This window comes from Puma concolor, chromosome A2, assembly GCF_028749965.1.
Source record: "Puma concolor isolate L17-30 chromosome A2, mPumCon1.1.hap2, whole genome shotgun sequence".
Taxonomy (NCBI): Eukaryota; Metazoa; Chordata; class Mammalia; order Carnivora; family Felidae; genus Puma; species Puma concolor.
Genome location: NC_141668.1, coordinates 30298034 through 30314522, shown reverse-complemented (window position 1 = coordinate 30314522; position 16489 = coordinate 30298034). Strand labels below are relative to the sequence as shown.

The window sequence follows — 16489 nt, the reverse complement described above, 5'->3', positions numbered from 1 at the left end:
CCTGTTTTTGGTTACATGCTCATTATTTCCTCACTTTGTTCTGTCATTACTGCATTCTCATGCTCTCAGTATAAAGCTGCCTTCCTTGTCCATCAAAATATCACCGCTGTCAAATTTCACTTCCACAGTCATAGCTACCTTTTCCTAGCAGCTGAATTGCTCAGAAAGGTGTGGTCACTTAATTATGGAGTGAAAAGAGCTCTGGGCCTGGTTTCTCTTCCACTCTGGTCCAGTCCCCTGTTGCTGGTATATAGCAACAGTGGGAGAGTAACCAGGGTGATGAGGTATCCTTATCCTAGCAAAATACTGTTGGGTACCAGCTACGACTGCAAATGCCACCTCTGCTTTCAGCGTGTGTCTGGTATCTACTCACTCGTATGCATCTGGCACATGTAAAACTGAGATAAACTTGGAGGCCATACAATTCTTTAATGCTTTGTGTTTTGTAAAATACAGATTCCCATTTATGTTTTAATTCTGGAGATTTCTGTCGTAATTTTCAAGCAGTTTTCAGCTCAGAAGTTGTCTTATGGCAGCTAGTACATAAATTGCTTTCTTTTCTTTCCAGGAAATGCTTTCAGACCGCACACTTTTATTTAGAGGACAGTACCTCCCCTCGAGTAATATCCACACCTCCAACACCTGTCTTTCCAACTTCAGGTAATAGCTTAAGGTGTGACCATAAGTAGCTGGTAGATGTTGAATGGAAAGCATATGCTGGAAGGTTTGTCCCTGTTGCAGTGCTTTGTAAATGGCTCTAATGTAGACGAGTAATACTTCTGAGTTGCCCAAAGTATTTATTACAGCCGGGTGTCAGGCACCCAGGTTTCTGCCTTGTTCTCATTAATTTTGGACGTTCTTAGCCAGGTAGACAATATGGCAAAATAACTCAAGACTGTTCAGATATAATGTTAACATGAACATAGCAATAAAAGATTATTTAAGAATAAGGCTGACCTTCGTCGTTTCCATTACTTAAATGGAAACCTGAACAACAAAAGTCAGGATAAAGCAACGCAGTAAGGGTGAATAGGACAGAATAACAAAAGTAAGGATAAAGTTTCGTTTCCTTCTGATCATCTGAAATTATGTGAGAAAATCTCCCTTAATTATGTTAGAAAAAAAAAAACTGTAAAATGGTGGGGTAGAAGGAAAACATGAGCGCACAAAGAAATGTGTAATTGCCTGAAATACTTAAAGCCACAATGTCAAACAGTTTGAGTACCTGGGGAAATATCGACTATTTTTAGCAGAACTTACTTGGTTAACAATACTCAAGAATTAGCCAGGGTCATTTTGACTGAGACGTCCATTGACCCTGGAGTTCACACTGTAAGATCACAGACACTTATTTAATTAACATTTCATAACATTTCAGAATGAAAAGCAGTAACAATAAAGGAATTGCCTAGAAAAATGTGAACTTTGGAAGAAGCCCCTGAAGGATAAAGGAAGAAATAAAGACACAGAAAACCACCAAACCAAAATAGAAGGGAAAAAATTGACAACGTGGCTATTTTACAGAGACCTCCTTTTAAATTGATACTCTTTAGGTTATTGTTAGAGGCCCAAGTTCCACAAGATGTCATTCTCTGAAATCTCGTGATTTAAAAAACATAAAAAACAAAACAAAGAGAAGCAATTTCTGTGTAATTCTCAGCAGGCACAGGAATTAGAAGTGTTTGGCTCTTTCCCGTCTTTTGTCCACTCTGAGTCTTTAGCCATCACTGTCTTATTTCTGGGTTTTTTTCTGTTAAAATTCTGTACAGCTACTTGAGTACAGCACAGTTTCTCATCAGCATATTAAGAGTTGTGAGATTGACAGCTCTGTTATCTGTTGCATTTTGATTCACTTCACTTTCAAACATACCTCTTCTACAGACTCCCCCAGCATGTGGGAGCACATTAACATGATATTATCCGAAATATCCAAAGTCCAGTGTAATTTATTATTAGCGGTAAATAATCCGAAATCAGGACCTTGTCCAGGAAACCCAGAATCTCCTGTTCTACTCCTCAGAAGGGTTGTGATCAAGGGCACTTCCTCATTTCACCTGTGCTCCAGATCACCCAAATAAGCACCTTTTCATGTACGATCAGAAATTGGATATGTTGGTCTCACTCACTTGCAGACCAGTCTGTGAAAGAACTAACCAAAATACACAATTGTAAATAAAAAGTAGTCAGTTTGTGAAAAGAGGTTAGGTGTGCGGGATAATATCTATGGGTTTGAAGGACCTTTACCAGAAGAACTGATGATTTAGATGTGGCAAGCTATTTCTGTTTTCTTGTCTAATTATAAAAGCTACTTCCAGGCAAGATCCTTCCATAGATGTGAAGGCAGAGTTGCACCTTTGTGTAGTGTTTCTTAAGCTTAACTGGCTAATTCAGTTTTAGTATTCAGGTACACTCACGGAAGGGAGAGAACAGATGGATTCTACTTTTTAAAAAAATCAACAAATTCTTGGTAACTGAAGCTTAAAAATATTAAAGGGCCTAGATGCTGAACATCTGTTGATGTAAATAAGTGTTTCTAGAGAAATGTGTTTGATGTTTCCTTGTCAGAGAAATCACTTGTGAAATCGCATACTGTGAACTAGTGATATGTTTAATCTAAGAAAGTCTTTCCAGAGGAGGGAAAGAGAAAAAACAGAGCCAGTTAAAATAATTTGGCCCCTTCACAATTAATTAACAGATCCAATGACATTGTTTACATAGCATATTTTTAAGTAAGAGTTCCTGAAATTTTACATATTAAAAGTCCCAAAGGTTTTTGACGTTATCCTTAATGAATAGTCTCCATGTCAATGTTTTCTATTATTTGTAGAGAAAAATAAAAAATGTTTTTGAATGTAAACATCTGACTATATAACTGTAAAACATTAAACTATGTTAAATTGAAATTACACCAATATTATGTTTAGTTCTTGGTAAAATTGAAAATATATTATTTCTGCATTTTTTTTTACCCAGAACTCACATTCGTGTTAATGTATTAAATGTAAATGCAACTTCTACTCATGTTAAAGAATGTTATCCATAAAAAGATGCAGTCCATTGATAAGATGTGAGGCTTTGGTGGAATTTATCATTTAACGTTAAAAATTCTTGTTTCTTTAGAGTATGAAAGGAAAAGAGATTCATGATCAAATCAGAATTATATAATGCAAGTTATTGATAGTAAATACAGAGAAACTTGGTAACCATTGCTTAATGTTTCATTGGATGCTGAGATTCACTCGCGATTGTAGGAATGCTTGAACTTTGAAGTTGCTTTAGAAGACGGCATTTTATAAATCTTTGTAAGTGAGAGGCATAGTCCTTTCTGTTGAATTATCTTTTCCAAACAAATTGTTTTTTATTTACTTAGATGATGTTGGAGCGATTCCAATAAAGCACTTTCCAAAGCATGTTGCAGACTTACATGCAAGTAGTGGGTTTACTGAAGAATTTGAGGTATGATTTTAATAAACTTATTTGAAATAATACAAAAAAAGTAAATTTATTAGCAGTAGGCTATTTCTTGACCTAAAAACATTGAAACTATTTTCACTTCTAGAAAGAATACTAGTTCCATAATCACTTATGTGTTTAAGAGATGTGTTATGATTACCATATAATGTAGAAAATTGGTTTTCCATTTTAAAAACCAAGTCATACTAGTAGAAAAAAAAAACATTTTTAATTTTCTCCCATAAAGTACAGAATTCCAGTATCCTTCTTTTAATCTGAATTAGTAACACTGATTCTTTTTAATTTCCTAAATTATATAAATTATACTAAACTACTAAATTTCATGATTTTCAAGCAAAGTACTTATAAACTCTTAGTTTTCCACCATTGTAAGTACAGAAGCATTTCATTTACAAGGTATAATACAAGTAATAAATATTATACAAGGTAAGGTCCCATCTTCTTAAGAAAATATGCATTTCTAAAAAACATTTGAACTGCAATAATCAGTAAAAATTTTTCTAGCAATGTTCCGTAAAATACTCATATTTAGAAGTGGCAGAGAAATTTGCTGCAAATTTACCATGGCGCACTGAACCATCAGTTAAGCAGATTTTTCAAAACAGGGTACTGTAAGCCCAGAGTTAACAATGACAACCACAAAAAAATAAAAGTTACCATTATGCAGCACTCCTTAATAATGCCAGTCCTTGTACTAAATGCTTTTATATTTAGTCTTCACCCAGCTCTAGAAGTTATTTGTTTTTATTTCTATTCATACTACTGATGAAATCAACTTCCACAGAAGTTAATTAACAAGTCATAACTAGCAGGGCTAGACCACTCACCGTGATGAGCACCAAGTAATGTGTAGAATTGTCGAATCGTTGTACTGTACGCCTGAAAATAATATAGCATTACATGTTAATTATGCTTCAGTTTAAGTAATTAATTTCTAAAAATAGCAGTGCTGGGTTTCAAACGTAGGTCCGTGATTTTAAAACATATATACATACTTTAAACAAATTTTTTTAAGTTTATTTATTTATTTTGAGAGACAGAGAGATCGGAAAGGGCAGGGAGAGTATCCCAAACAGGCTCTGCACTAGCTGCACAGAGCTTGACTTGGGGCTTGAACCCACAAACTGTGAGATCATGACCTGAGCCGAAAACAAGAGTCAGATGCTTAACAGATGGAACCACGTAGGCGCCTCCGTGGCCTACCTACATTTTCCATTGCACAAAGCAAGGGATCTTCAGCCTTCCCTCTGGCCCCTCCCTTCTAAGAAGTGTCACATTGCTTTTCTGTCTCCCCCTCAACCCGGAAGTGCTCTATGGACCTCCCCCTCTGAAGCACTTTGAACTCTGATCCTGATGAGTGTCCCACTCTCCCCTTGCACCCCGCAACTGCTTCCCAGGAGTCACATCAACCAAGATATATTTAGGGAAGGAAAAAGCTTTAAGAAATCAAAGGAAATAGAAGTGAAATGTGATATATTTTCACTAAATTAAAAATAATAGAAGCCAATTCATTTAATTTTAAAAGAAATCTAAGTCATAGCTACACTGAAATAGCGGTGTGAGGTAATGACCAAGTAAAGTGGAATAATATAAAGAATTACGTATTTAAAACATCAAATTATTTTTTCTTACTGTAATAGAGGTTAGAGGGTGGGTGGTGCCTTGTTAACTCACAGAAACTATCAGGCTCAGAAACAAAATCGCAATTGAAAGAGGGAGACTGGATCAAGGATCTAATTTTCCAAATTTTAAAAATCACGAGGAAAGGTAGATAATTTATAATAAAACTTGCTGCTAACATATGCACAAAGGCAGATTCATAGTTTTTACAACCATAAAATAATTTTCAATATTATGAAGCAGCTCATAATTAAATTAATAAAATAGCCTCACATTTTTACTCAAAATTGTATTCTTAATTCCATTGCTCTTATCTCACAGTCTGATTCAAGAAAACGTTTCATTAACTTAATAATTAGTTTAACAACTGGTAATACTATGCCTTTTAAGTTCATAACATGAAATTGTTTGTAAATCTAGAGTGAGAAGGGCTTGCTGTACTTGCTGTAGAAGAGGCCTTAAAGGGTTATCTGGACAGAGGCTGGGCCATTTGCTCAGGAGTCAGATTCACATTTGGGCTATATACTTTCTCAAAAATTATAAAGGTTTTATCTTATTATCTTAATGCTAAATAATTATAAATTCCTACCTAATGTATTTAGATAGAAATCATCTCTGAAAAGGATTTTAATTCATTTTAAAAGATAATTGGCAGAAATAATTTTTCTGTACCCATGGAAGTTTAAATTAAAAAGAAGTCTACTCATTAAATATGTAGAAAGTAATGCTATCAAAATCAAAATGATATAATATGTGTGATAAAAAAAAATTTAGAAGAATTTGTAATGTTCTCACAACGCTAAATCTGTTACAGACCACCAAATAGGAAGATATTTACTCTTCAAAATTACCCTAAATAAATAAAATGTATATATATATGTGTCACTAATTCAGAGTTTCAAATAGTGCTATCGTGGTCAAATAAAATGTTATTTGGATATTAGCAAATCTGACTAATCCAACAAAATGTGCCATCAAATATATGGTTTTTCTCATCTGCATTTTTTATATTCATCATATTATTATACCACCGTACCCTTTTAAAAGTGTTATTTTTTTCCTTTTACATAATTTTAAGGTTCCAAACTGTTAGAAGTTTCTATTTGCATGCAACTGTTTGAAACATTCTGTTTTGTTGCTATTTGACAAATGTATTTATTGCATGATCATAGTTTTCCATTGTAAACCTAATATGAACGCTTTTTTTTCTCATTTGTCGTGTGCTGTGGAATTTGATTTCTTTACTTTTTTGGCATTCATTCCCTCATTAGACACTGAAAGAGTTTTACCAGGTAAGGCATTATTTCACTGCATTTTCTTTTAGCCAAGAAATAGTTATAACATGTAAAAAAAAATTGGGGGGGGATAGACTAATTTGTTTTGTCCTCTACATTATATTTTGAAGGCACTTTGTTTGAAAGGATATGTGTTAAAATGTTATACATAAATTTCTTTACAGGAGGTGCAGGGCTGTACTGCGGACTTAGGTATCACAGCAGACAGCTCCAATCACCCAGACAACAAGCACAAGAACCGCTACATAAATATCGTAGCCTGTAAGTATCTCCTTAATGCAGCCCTGACATTATCATGGTCACTCTCGTGCTACTCAGCGCTGTCCGGCAGTCTGACGGCAGACCTCAGTAGAGCTGTGTCAGGGGCTTTGGCATCAGGCAGTAAGACTTCTGTTAGACAGTACATAGCATTCTACTGCTCTGACTAAAATACATTCTGCAATTAGTGATAGGTTTATTTTAAGTTTATTTTTATTTATTTCGAGAGAGAGAGAGAGCACAAGCAGGGGAAGGGCAGAGAGAGGGAGACAGAATCCCAAGCAGGCTGCGCACGGGCAGCACAGAGCCCGATGTGGGGCTCAGACTCAAGAACCGTGAGATCATGACCTGAGCTGAAGTCAAGAGTCAGACGCTTAACCGACTAAGCCACCCAGGCACCCCAATGATATGTTTCTTTTAAACAAAACAAACTGAAATTTTAATCCAGGCCTTTCTTCAGACATGATGGGCTATAAATCTGTTCTTACAGTGTCTGTCATTATTTATATTCCCTGTTCCTATTTTCACTTCAGATCTGTTTACTTCTATGTGAGTTTACTAATCAAATGAGATTTTCTTTAGATTTTATTGTTCCTTCTACCCTTTTCCTCCCTTTCTTGCCATTTGTCCCAGGGTCCTACAAAGGGCTAGTTGGTTTCTTTTTTTTTTTTAATGTTTTATTTATTTTTGAGAGAGAGAGAGAGAGAGTGCGCACACACTAGTAGGGGAGGGGCAGAGAGAGAGGGAGACACAGAATCCGAAGCAGACTCCAGGCTCTGAGCTGTCAGCACAGAGCCCATCGCGGGGCTTGAACTCACGAACTGCGAGATCATGACCTGAGCCGAATTTGGACGTTTTAACCAACTGAACCACCAGGGGCCCCTAGTTGGATTGTTTTTATTCTTTCTTTCCCTTTATTTCCTTCTCTGTTCTTTCTTTTTTTCCTCAATGACCAGCTGTCTCTTTTGTTTAATGCAAATTTACCTATTTTTCCTATGAAATTACAGTCTTCCTTCTATCTTCTTACAGCACCTCATGTTTATATGTTCCCTTTTATTTTCTTTATATTCCCCCTCCATTTCTTGAAATCCATCCACATCCCATCCCCTGAAAATTATACCTTTTCTCGTAACTTTTATATTCAGTGGGTGTCCCTGAATCCTATGAACACCAGCTTGGTTATTTAAATTCCAGTTCTTTTCTAGTTTCTGGAAGCCAATGAAACCGTACTCCCCTTTTAAAGAAGTTTTTATATACATCCCAGTTAGTTAACATACAGCATAATATTAGTTTCAGGTGTACAATATAGTGATTCAGCACTTGAACACAACACCTGGTGCTCATCACAAGTGCTCTCCTTAATCCCCATCACCTATTTCACCCATCCCCCCCCCAACCCGCTCACTTCCCCTCTGGTAACCATCAGTTTGTTCTCTGTAGTTAAGAATCTGTTTCTTGGTTTGTCTCTCTCTCCCTTTGCTCCTTTGTTGTGTTTCTTACATTCACATATGAGTGAAATCATATGGTATTTGCCTTTCTCTGACTGACTTATTTCACTCAGCATAATACTTTACGTCTGTCCATGTCATTGCAAATGGCAAGATTTCATTCTTTTTTTATGGCTGAGTAATATTCCTGTGTGTGTGTGTGTATGTATGTGTAATATATATATATCTCTGTGTGTGTGTGTATATACATATATATATGTATACACACACACACACACACACACACACACACAAAACACTAATTCAAAGGGATACATGCACCCTGATGTTCAAGGCAGCATATATATATATATATATATATATATATATATATATATATATGGTATATATATCATACCTTCTTTATCCATTCATCAGTCAGTGGACACTTAGGTTGTTTCCATAATTTGACTATAGTAGATAATGCTGCCTTGAACATCAGGGTGCATGTATCCCTTTGAATTAGTGTTTTTGTATCCTTTGGGTAAATACCTAATAGTGCTCTTGCTGGATCATAGGGTACTTCTATTTTTAACTTGTTTTTATGCTTTTTTTTAACTTGTTTTATTTTTTATTTTTTTAAATTTACATCTAAATTAGTTAACATGTAGTGCAACAATGATTTCAGGAGTAGATTCTTTAATACCCCTTACCCATTTAGCCCATCCCCCCTCCCACAACCCCTCCAGTAACCCTCAGTTTGTTCTCCATATTTATGAGTCTCTTCTGTTTTGTCCCCCTCCCTATTTTTATATTATTTTTGTTTCCCTTCCCTTATGTTCATCTGTTTTGTCTCTTAAAGTTCTCATATTAGTGAAGTCATATGATTTTTGTCTTTCTCTGACTAATTCCATGTAGTTGCAAATGGCAAGATTTCATTCTTTTTGATTGCTGAGTAATACTTCATTGTATATATATACCACACCTCCTTTTCCATTCATCCATCGATGGACATTTGGGCTCTTTCCATACTTTGGCTATTGTTGATAGTGCTGCTATAAACATGGGGGTGCATGTGATCCTTTGAAACAGCACACCTGTATCCCGTAGATAAATGCCTAGTAGTGCAATTGCTGCATCGTAGAGTAGTTCTATTTTTAGTTTTTTCCAGAGTGGCTGCACCAGCTTGCATTCCCATCTATTTTTAACTTTTTGAGGAACCTCCATACTGTTTTCCATAGTGGCCACACCAGTTTGCATTCCCATCAACAGTACAGAAGGGTTCCCATCTCACCACATTTTGCCAACACCTGTTGTTTCTTGTGTTGTTGAGTTTAGCCATTCTGACAGGTGTGAGGTGATATCTCATGGTAGTTTTGATTTGCATTTCCCTGGTGATGAGTGATGTTGAACATCTTTTCATGGGTCTCTGTGTCTTTGGAAAAATGTCTATTCATGTCTTCTGCCCATTTTTAATTGGATTATTCATTTTGGGGGGAGGAGGATTGAGTTGTGTCAGTTCTTTATATATTTTAGATACTAACATTTAATTATCACAGTTTCTTAAAATTTTTTTTTACATTTTTTTTATTTTTGAGCGACAGAGGGAGAGCACAAGTGTGGGACGGGCAGAGAGAGGGAGACACAGAATCCGAAGCAGGCTCCAGGCTCCGAGCTATCAGCACAGAGCCAGATGCGGGGCCCAAACCCACAAACTGTAAGATCATGACCTGAGCTGAAGTCGGACACTTAACTGACTGAACCACCCAGGCACCCCTAATTATCACATTTTCTTAAATAGTTTGGACAGATGCTGCTTCCTTCCTATAGGGCTCACACAGATTTTTATTAGAAGGTTTTAGTAGCACGTTCTGCTTCATGTTTGTCCCCCTCAACCAAAGCAACCCTCCTGGCTGCACATAAAAACTCAGTTGCTTCTTGGAGAGGGTGAAGTTATCAAATGATTCCCTCTAAAAGCTAAATAGAAAGCACCTACCAGGTAATTAAGAAGGGGATGGAAACTAACATTTGTTGTATACCTTCCTCATGCCTAGCTCTGTAAATATATTAGTTCATTTAATCCCTAAGATAATCCTGCACAATAATACTATTGTAGATACTATTGTAGACTTGAAGAAAAACAACCCAGAAAATTTGCCCAGTAATACCCCTCTGAAAGTATTAGAACCAAAATACAAAAAACAAAAACACCAGGTCAGCCTGGCACCAAGCCCATCTCTCCATTGCCACATATATCTATTTCTGTAATACATTCCCTGCACTTGGTGAGCTGCTGTTGTCACAGAAGCATTACAATCAGGATGTCTCTCTAATTGTCATGGTTTGGACTGTATTCACTTCTTCATCCTTGAAAAGAATAAATAAATTCTGCCCCGTGAAACCACCAATTTTCCTGCTAGTAACACTTTGCTTTCTTATTATATCGCTCCTCCAAGTACATATAATCTCCCTGTAGATCCAAAGGTAATCTCAACCTCCTCATTTCAACATATCTTAATTGCCTTAGTACACCATGTAAAAGTTACCATAGTTTTCACCCCCTTTAAATAGACAGTGTGGGACCCATGCACCCTGTTCTCGGGCAGCCATTCTCCTGCCTGGCTCTGCACTAGCAGGTCTTTGAGGTTGTCCCCTTGAAAGAGCTGTTTGCTCTAACCATTCAAAGAAACTTCCTAAGTCCCTTCTCCTTCTCTGTCTACCTTCTCTTCCTCCACCAGCCTCCAGTTCAGAGTGCACATGCTGTCTTCCTTCCTTAGCTTTCTAAGACACCCCAACACTCTTCTCTCCCTGTCGACTGTTCACAGCCCCAAGATCCATCTTTGGAAACCATCTAAGATGCCAATGTCGCATTCCAACCATTATGAAAACGTTTATTATCATCCCAAACTAACACAATCCCTGTCTTCAAGTGCCCCCCTCATACTTTGCACTACGCTTGACGCCTGAACATATTCTTTCTATATATCTGTTCTCATCATCTGCATTAGAAACCTTGTTGACAGAAGCGCTTGTTATATTTGTCACCTCTGTAATCCGTAAAACCTACTGAAAGTAAATTATATTTGCATTGATTTTAATTGTATTTGATGTACCATTATGTAAACATAAATGTCCTTTGTGCTGAAAATTCATCCATGCTATAGTGAAATATTTTCTTTTTTTTTTTATTACAGATGATCATAGTAGGGTTAAGCTTGCACAACTTGCTGAGAAAGATGGCAAACTGACTGATTACATCAATGCCAATTATGTTGATGTAAGCATGCTTCCATTGGGACGTTTATGGAGATTATATTAGACCATGAATTTATTACACCACTGTGCTGTACTTATACTAGTGCTCAATACATGTTATCCGACAGGTAATAAACAATACAAATCAGCAGTAGGACATCCCACAGCTAAAGGATTTCAGATTGAATAACGTTCAAGCCCTATATGTGCTTTCTCTCATAGGTGAGAGAGGTAATTCAGGCTGGAAATGCACGTTCAAGGTAGAATATATATATATATATGTATGTACATGTATATGTGTATATATATATATGTATATACATGTATATGTGTGTATATATATGTGTATATGTGTGTGTATATATGTATATGTGTGTGTATATATATATGTACATGTACACATATATACATACACATTTGGATAGGTTTATAACTCCTTAACTGTGAGGGTCAGGACTAATGCTTATTTTTAATATCCCACAGTTCCTAGCACCATATTGTGTAAGGAGCAGGTGATCAATAAATCCTGACTGAGAAGTTCTGAAGGTAATCTGGCTAAAAGGCAGACATGTGATTACTAAGCTGGTTATCAGCCTTATCATCTCTGGCACTTCTCAGGATACACAGCTATGTGGGGCTTATTAGCGATCTCCAGGGACCCCAGACCACTGACTGATTTACTGAGTTTTCACTGTGGTCAGTTGAATGTCAAAGGAGCTCAGTTACTTTCCTGACACTGACCTTGCAGTCTAGCTGCCTTCAGGCTTTATGCTGTGTGGAACAGTTAATTCAAAGAAGTGAGCACCCCAGAATACAGGGTGTCTTTGTTAGAGGCGGCGCTTCATGCTTCCGGAGGAGGCAATGTGTACGGCAGATCCAATGTGGGCTTTGGAGTTCGAACTGGTTTTGAGTCCCAGCCCTGTCACTGGGTAGCCATGAAAGCTTGGAAAGCCACTTAATGCCCCTGAGCTTCTCCTCATCTCCAGATCAAGGATGACGCTTCCATTATGCATGCAGATTAAGGATGCAGGTTCATGTTCATAAACCGTCTCAGGTAACAGTGGGTGCTCAGTGAAGGATAGCTATTAGTTATTAGCATTGCTTAGTACCACCAAGGAGAGGGTAGGGAGACAACCAGAGGCTTCCTGACTGCTGTAGACAGCTGAGCCCCAATGCCCGATATGCATTTCAAAGCAGTATACACAAAATTCAAGACCAGCATAGTAAATAGATTAGATTAATTTAGATTAAATGTACTTGGACTAAAGGTGCAGAGAATAGTGTCTGTGCCAAGGCACAAAGAACTTTCTATATTTTTTAACAAAGATCATAGGTAAATGATTATTATTTTTGCTAGTACTATCGAGTTTTCCAGCATTGCAAGATTACTTTTTATGGTTCTTCTCTTATAGGAAAAAAATATGCTGACCTTAAAAACTTACATATTGCACAATAAAATGGCATAAAAAGAGCAATTTAGTTAAAAATGTTTGTAATTTGTTTCTTCAGGGTTACAACAGACCAAAAGCTTACATTGCTGCCCAAGGCCCACTGAAATCCACAGCTGAAGATTTCTGGAGAATGATATGGGAGCATAACGTGGAAGTTATCGTCATGATAACAAACCTCGTGGAGAAAGGAAGGGTATGTAGGTAATCTGTGATCTCATCCCCACAATGGTAATCAGAAGTGCTTTAAGTTGCTTTTAATGGGCTCGGCATTAGGAAGCCGGTGAGGTTGTGAAGACTGATCAGGATTCCTCTCTAGTTAAAGTTTGACAGCTAACGGGGAGTTTAACATTTGTAATTAAAGTTTCACTATAAATCAAGCTATCTGCTACTTAAATGCATTCTTCATACTGTGAAAAAAAAGTAATTGGGGCTCATTGCAAAGCAATGTAGAGCAAAACAGATTTTCATTCACAGGAGCTGGATTCTAACCCCGACTTTGTAGTGACTCAGTTCATCTGGTCTCTATTTCTTCATCTGAAAGGGGGAAGTTTGGACCAGATCATCTCAAGTTTCTCAGCTCTGTAATTTTGTCCCTGGTCTCCTCCAAAACTACTCCCCCATCACATAGAAAAGGAAATGTTCGAAAGAACCAGGAAGCCCGTTCCTGTCCCAGTGCCAGACCTCTCCAGATTTCAGGGGTAACACTTATATTGAGCGTTTTACTTTCTCTTTTGCAGAGAAAATGTGACCAGTATTGGCCTGCCGATGGCAGTGAAGAGTACGGGAGCTTTCTCGTCACTCAGAAGAGTGTGCAAATGCTTTCCTATTATACTGTGAGGAGTTTTACTGTGAGAAACACAAAGATAAAAAAGGTGAGTCCACAAATGAAGGTCATCATCAATCGAGTGATACATCTGGTCTTTTTTTAAGTGCGTGGATGGCACAACTCAGGGGAGGCTAAAACTCTCTCTGTGTATAATATAACTAAAGGCATTGAGAGTTCTTATCATAACCACACCTCATTCCCAAAGGTTTCTGCTACGTCTCTAAATGCCAGCCAAGGCTTTGGAGCCAGATTGGTCATGGTGCCAGTGGCTGCAGTGGATTTGATGCACAAGGGAAGCTTCCTTCCCCATGTGATACCTGCACATGCAACCAGAAATAGGGGAGATCAAAATTTTAGGGGAAGAAAAAAACAGTGATACATTAATCAGGGTTCTCCAGAAAAATGTGTGTGTGCGTGAGAGAGAGAGAGAGAGAGAGAGATTAAGAGAGAGAGAGACTTTTTAAGCAATAGACTCCATGCCAGAAATTCAGACAAAGTTTTTATATTTTAGTCTCAAGGAGAATTCCTCCTTCTTCAGGAAACCTCATTCTTTGTTCTTAAGGCCTTCAGTTAATTGGATGGGGTGTGCTCACATCAGGGACCGTGATCTGCTTTACTTGAAGTCTACTAATTTAAATGTCAATCACTCCTAAAAAATACCTTGACAACGGGGAGGCACCTGGCTGGCTCAGTCGGCGGAGCCGACTTGATCTCGGGGTTGTGAGTTCGAGCCCCATGATAGGTGTAGAGATTATCTTTTAAAAGTCTTGAAAAAAAAATGTCTTGGAAAAAAACACAAACCTTGACAGGAACATCTAGTGTGGCTGGTGTTTGACCAAACTACTGACTACCATAACCTAGCCAAGTTAACACATAAAATTAACCGTCACAAATGACGATGTTTTGTTTTGTTTTGTTTTGTTTTTTGCCTCTTTATATACCACCAAAATCAAGTTGATAGTTAAGGACCCAGGTGTGTGCATGTGTGTGTTTCTCTGCGTGCACATTCATGTGTGTTCCTGTTACAAGCTGTCTGAACTCTTCCAGGGCTCCCAGAAAGGAAGACCCAATGGGCGTGTGGTGACACAGTACCACTACACGCAGTGGCCTGACATGGGAGTGCCAGAGTACTCGCTGCCAGTGCTGGCCTTTGTGAGAAAGGCGTCCCACGCCAAGCGCCACGCGGTGGGGCCTGTTGTTGTCCACTGCAGGTGAGCCTCAGGGGTGCGTTTCTAAACCCACAGAATGGCTTCTGCTGACAGAAAGGGAAGCCGTGGAACAAAGGTTTTGCCGAATTGGAACGCTTTCACGAAGTAAAGGGAATGAAACTACGTGCCCATTTTCAAAAGTATTGATCACGGGGGAGTGAGTGCACCAGACTCAGATTCTGATTGCTAAATATTTCAAAGCACCAGGTATTTTTATGATGTTTATTATTCTGTTTGATTGTTGAATTGGACTTTTAACTTATTAAATGTGTGAGACAGGAGGAACAGCGTTTTGTCATTAAACATTTATTACAACATAATGTCATGGGATAAGAGTGCTTAAGACTTGGGGCGCCTGGGTGGCTCAGTCAGTTAAGCATCTGACTTTGGCTCAGGTCATGATCTCACGGTTCGTGAGTTCGAGCCCTGCATGGGGCTCACTGTTGTCAGTGCAGAGCCTGCTTCGGATCTTGTGTCTCCCATCTCTCTGCCCCTCCCCCACTCATCTTCTCCCCCGCCCCCCCAAAAGAAATAAACTTGAAAAAGAAGTGCTTGAGACATAACCACTGTTCTTAGGAGTTAGCAGTCTATTGTAGAGTTATTATGTCAGGTTTATATTAGAGAAACCAAAGCTCATAGAGGGCGAAGAATTTGGCAAAATACTTTTATGTTGCTATTAAATCATTTCGGATCAAAATTATTTTTCTCATTTTCCCAATTTCTATCTATTATATCATAGCAAGGGATTATCAACCCATCGTTACCCAATTACTTTATTTCCAAGACTACGTTGATGAATAGGAAGAATGGTATTTTGAAGAAAGAGAAAAAAATATGTCGGCATTTTAATCTAATATTTTTCAGTTAAAATAAAATTAACAGTTAACATTTACTGAGTGCTGAATCTGTGCCAAACTTTATGACCACACAAATCAAATTGATTTCTGTCTACGGTGTTTTTCTCAAAGCAGTGTCTGTGCTCTTACCGAAGCAAGTGTTTTCCTTTGATATACAGCTTATCTGACACATTCTAATTACCTATCTCAGGACTTACCCTCAGACAAAGTTTGAGAGACTTATCTTGAGTTTTTTCATCTGTTAGCCTGATGATAAGCTGAGAGAAACAGGAAAATGCAAGAAAAAGAGCTCTGAAGGTCAGGGATTGTTTCTTAGCAAATGGAGAAGGACCAGGGTATTGTACAGAGCAGGTGCTAATTTTCCACTCTAGTTCTTTCTACTTGTCGCAGCGTTTGAAAAGAATCCCTGCCTATGAATTCTGTCCCTCCTGTAGAGGCTTTGAAGAAAAAAAAAAAAAAAAAAAAAAAAGAGGTTAGAGTGGGAGAGAGCCAAAGCATAAGAGACTGTTGAGAACTGAGAACAAACTAAGGGTTGATGGGGGGTGGGAGGGAGGAGAGGGTGGGTGATGGGTACTGAGGAGGGCACCTTTTGGGATGAGCACTGGGTGTTGTATGGAAACCAATTTGACAATAAATTTCATATATAAAAAATAAAAAAAAAAAAAAAAAAAAAAAGAAATGACTGAAGTTATGCTTTAGTCCTCACGATCTCGCTGAAATGGTATTTTCAGCAGAAAGCCTTATCAAATTCTTTTTCTGATTAATATGAAAACCTTTACAAACATGTCTACCTGGCAATACAGACCCCAAGACCTTTT

At 37.8% G+C, this 16489-nt stretch overlaps 1 protein-coding gene across 5 annotated transcripts in view; it reads left to right on the top strand.

Moving 5' to 3' along the window:
• PTPRZ1 (protein tyrosine phosphatase receptor type Z1) overlaps positions 1 to 16489 on the top strand; it is a 186676-nt gene that overhangs the window by 153027 nt on the left and 17160 nt on the right. For 3 of the 5 annotated variants that reach the window (XM_086691441.1, XM_086691447.1, XM_086691423.1), the window contains 8 exons: positions 569 to 660; positions 3371 to 3456; positions 6366 to 6386; positions 6554 to 6650; positions 11269 to 11351; positions 12839 to 12973; positions 13518 to 13652; positions 14654 to 14817. In XM_086691441.1, the coding sequence (XP_086547567.1) occupies positions 569 to 660; positions 3371 to 3456; positions 6366 to 6386; positions 6554 to 6650; positions 11269 to 11351; positions 12839 to 12973; positions 13518 to 13652; positions 14654 to 14817 (813 nt within the window). The remainder of the gene's footprint in view (positions 1 to 568; positions 661 to 3370; positions 3457 to 6365; positions 6387 to 6553; positions 6651 to 11268; positions 11352 to 12838; positions 12974 to 13517; positions 13653 to 14653; positions 14818 to 16489) is intronic. The other 2 variants (XM_086691458.1, XM_086691432.1) reach the window with 1 other exon arrangement.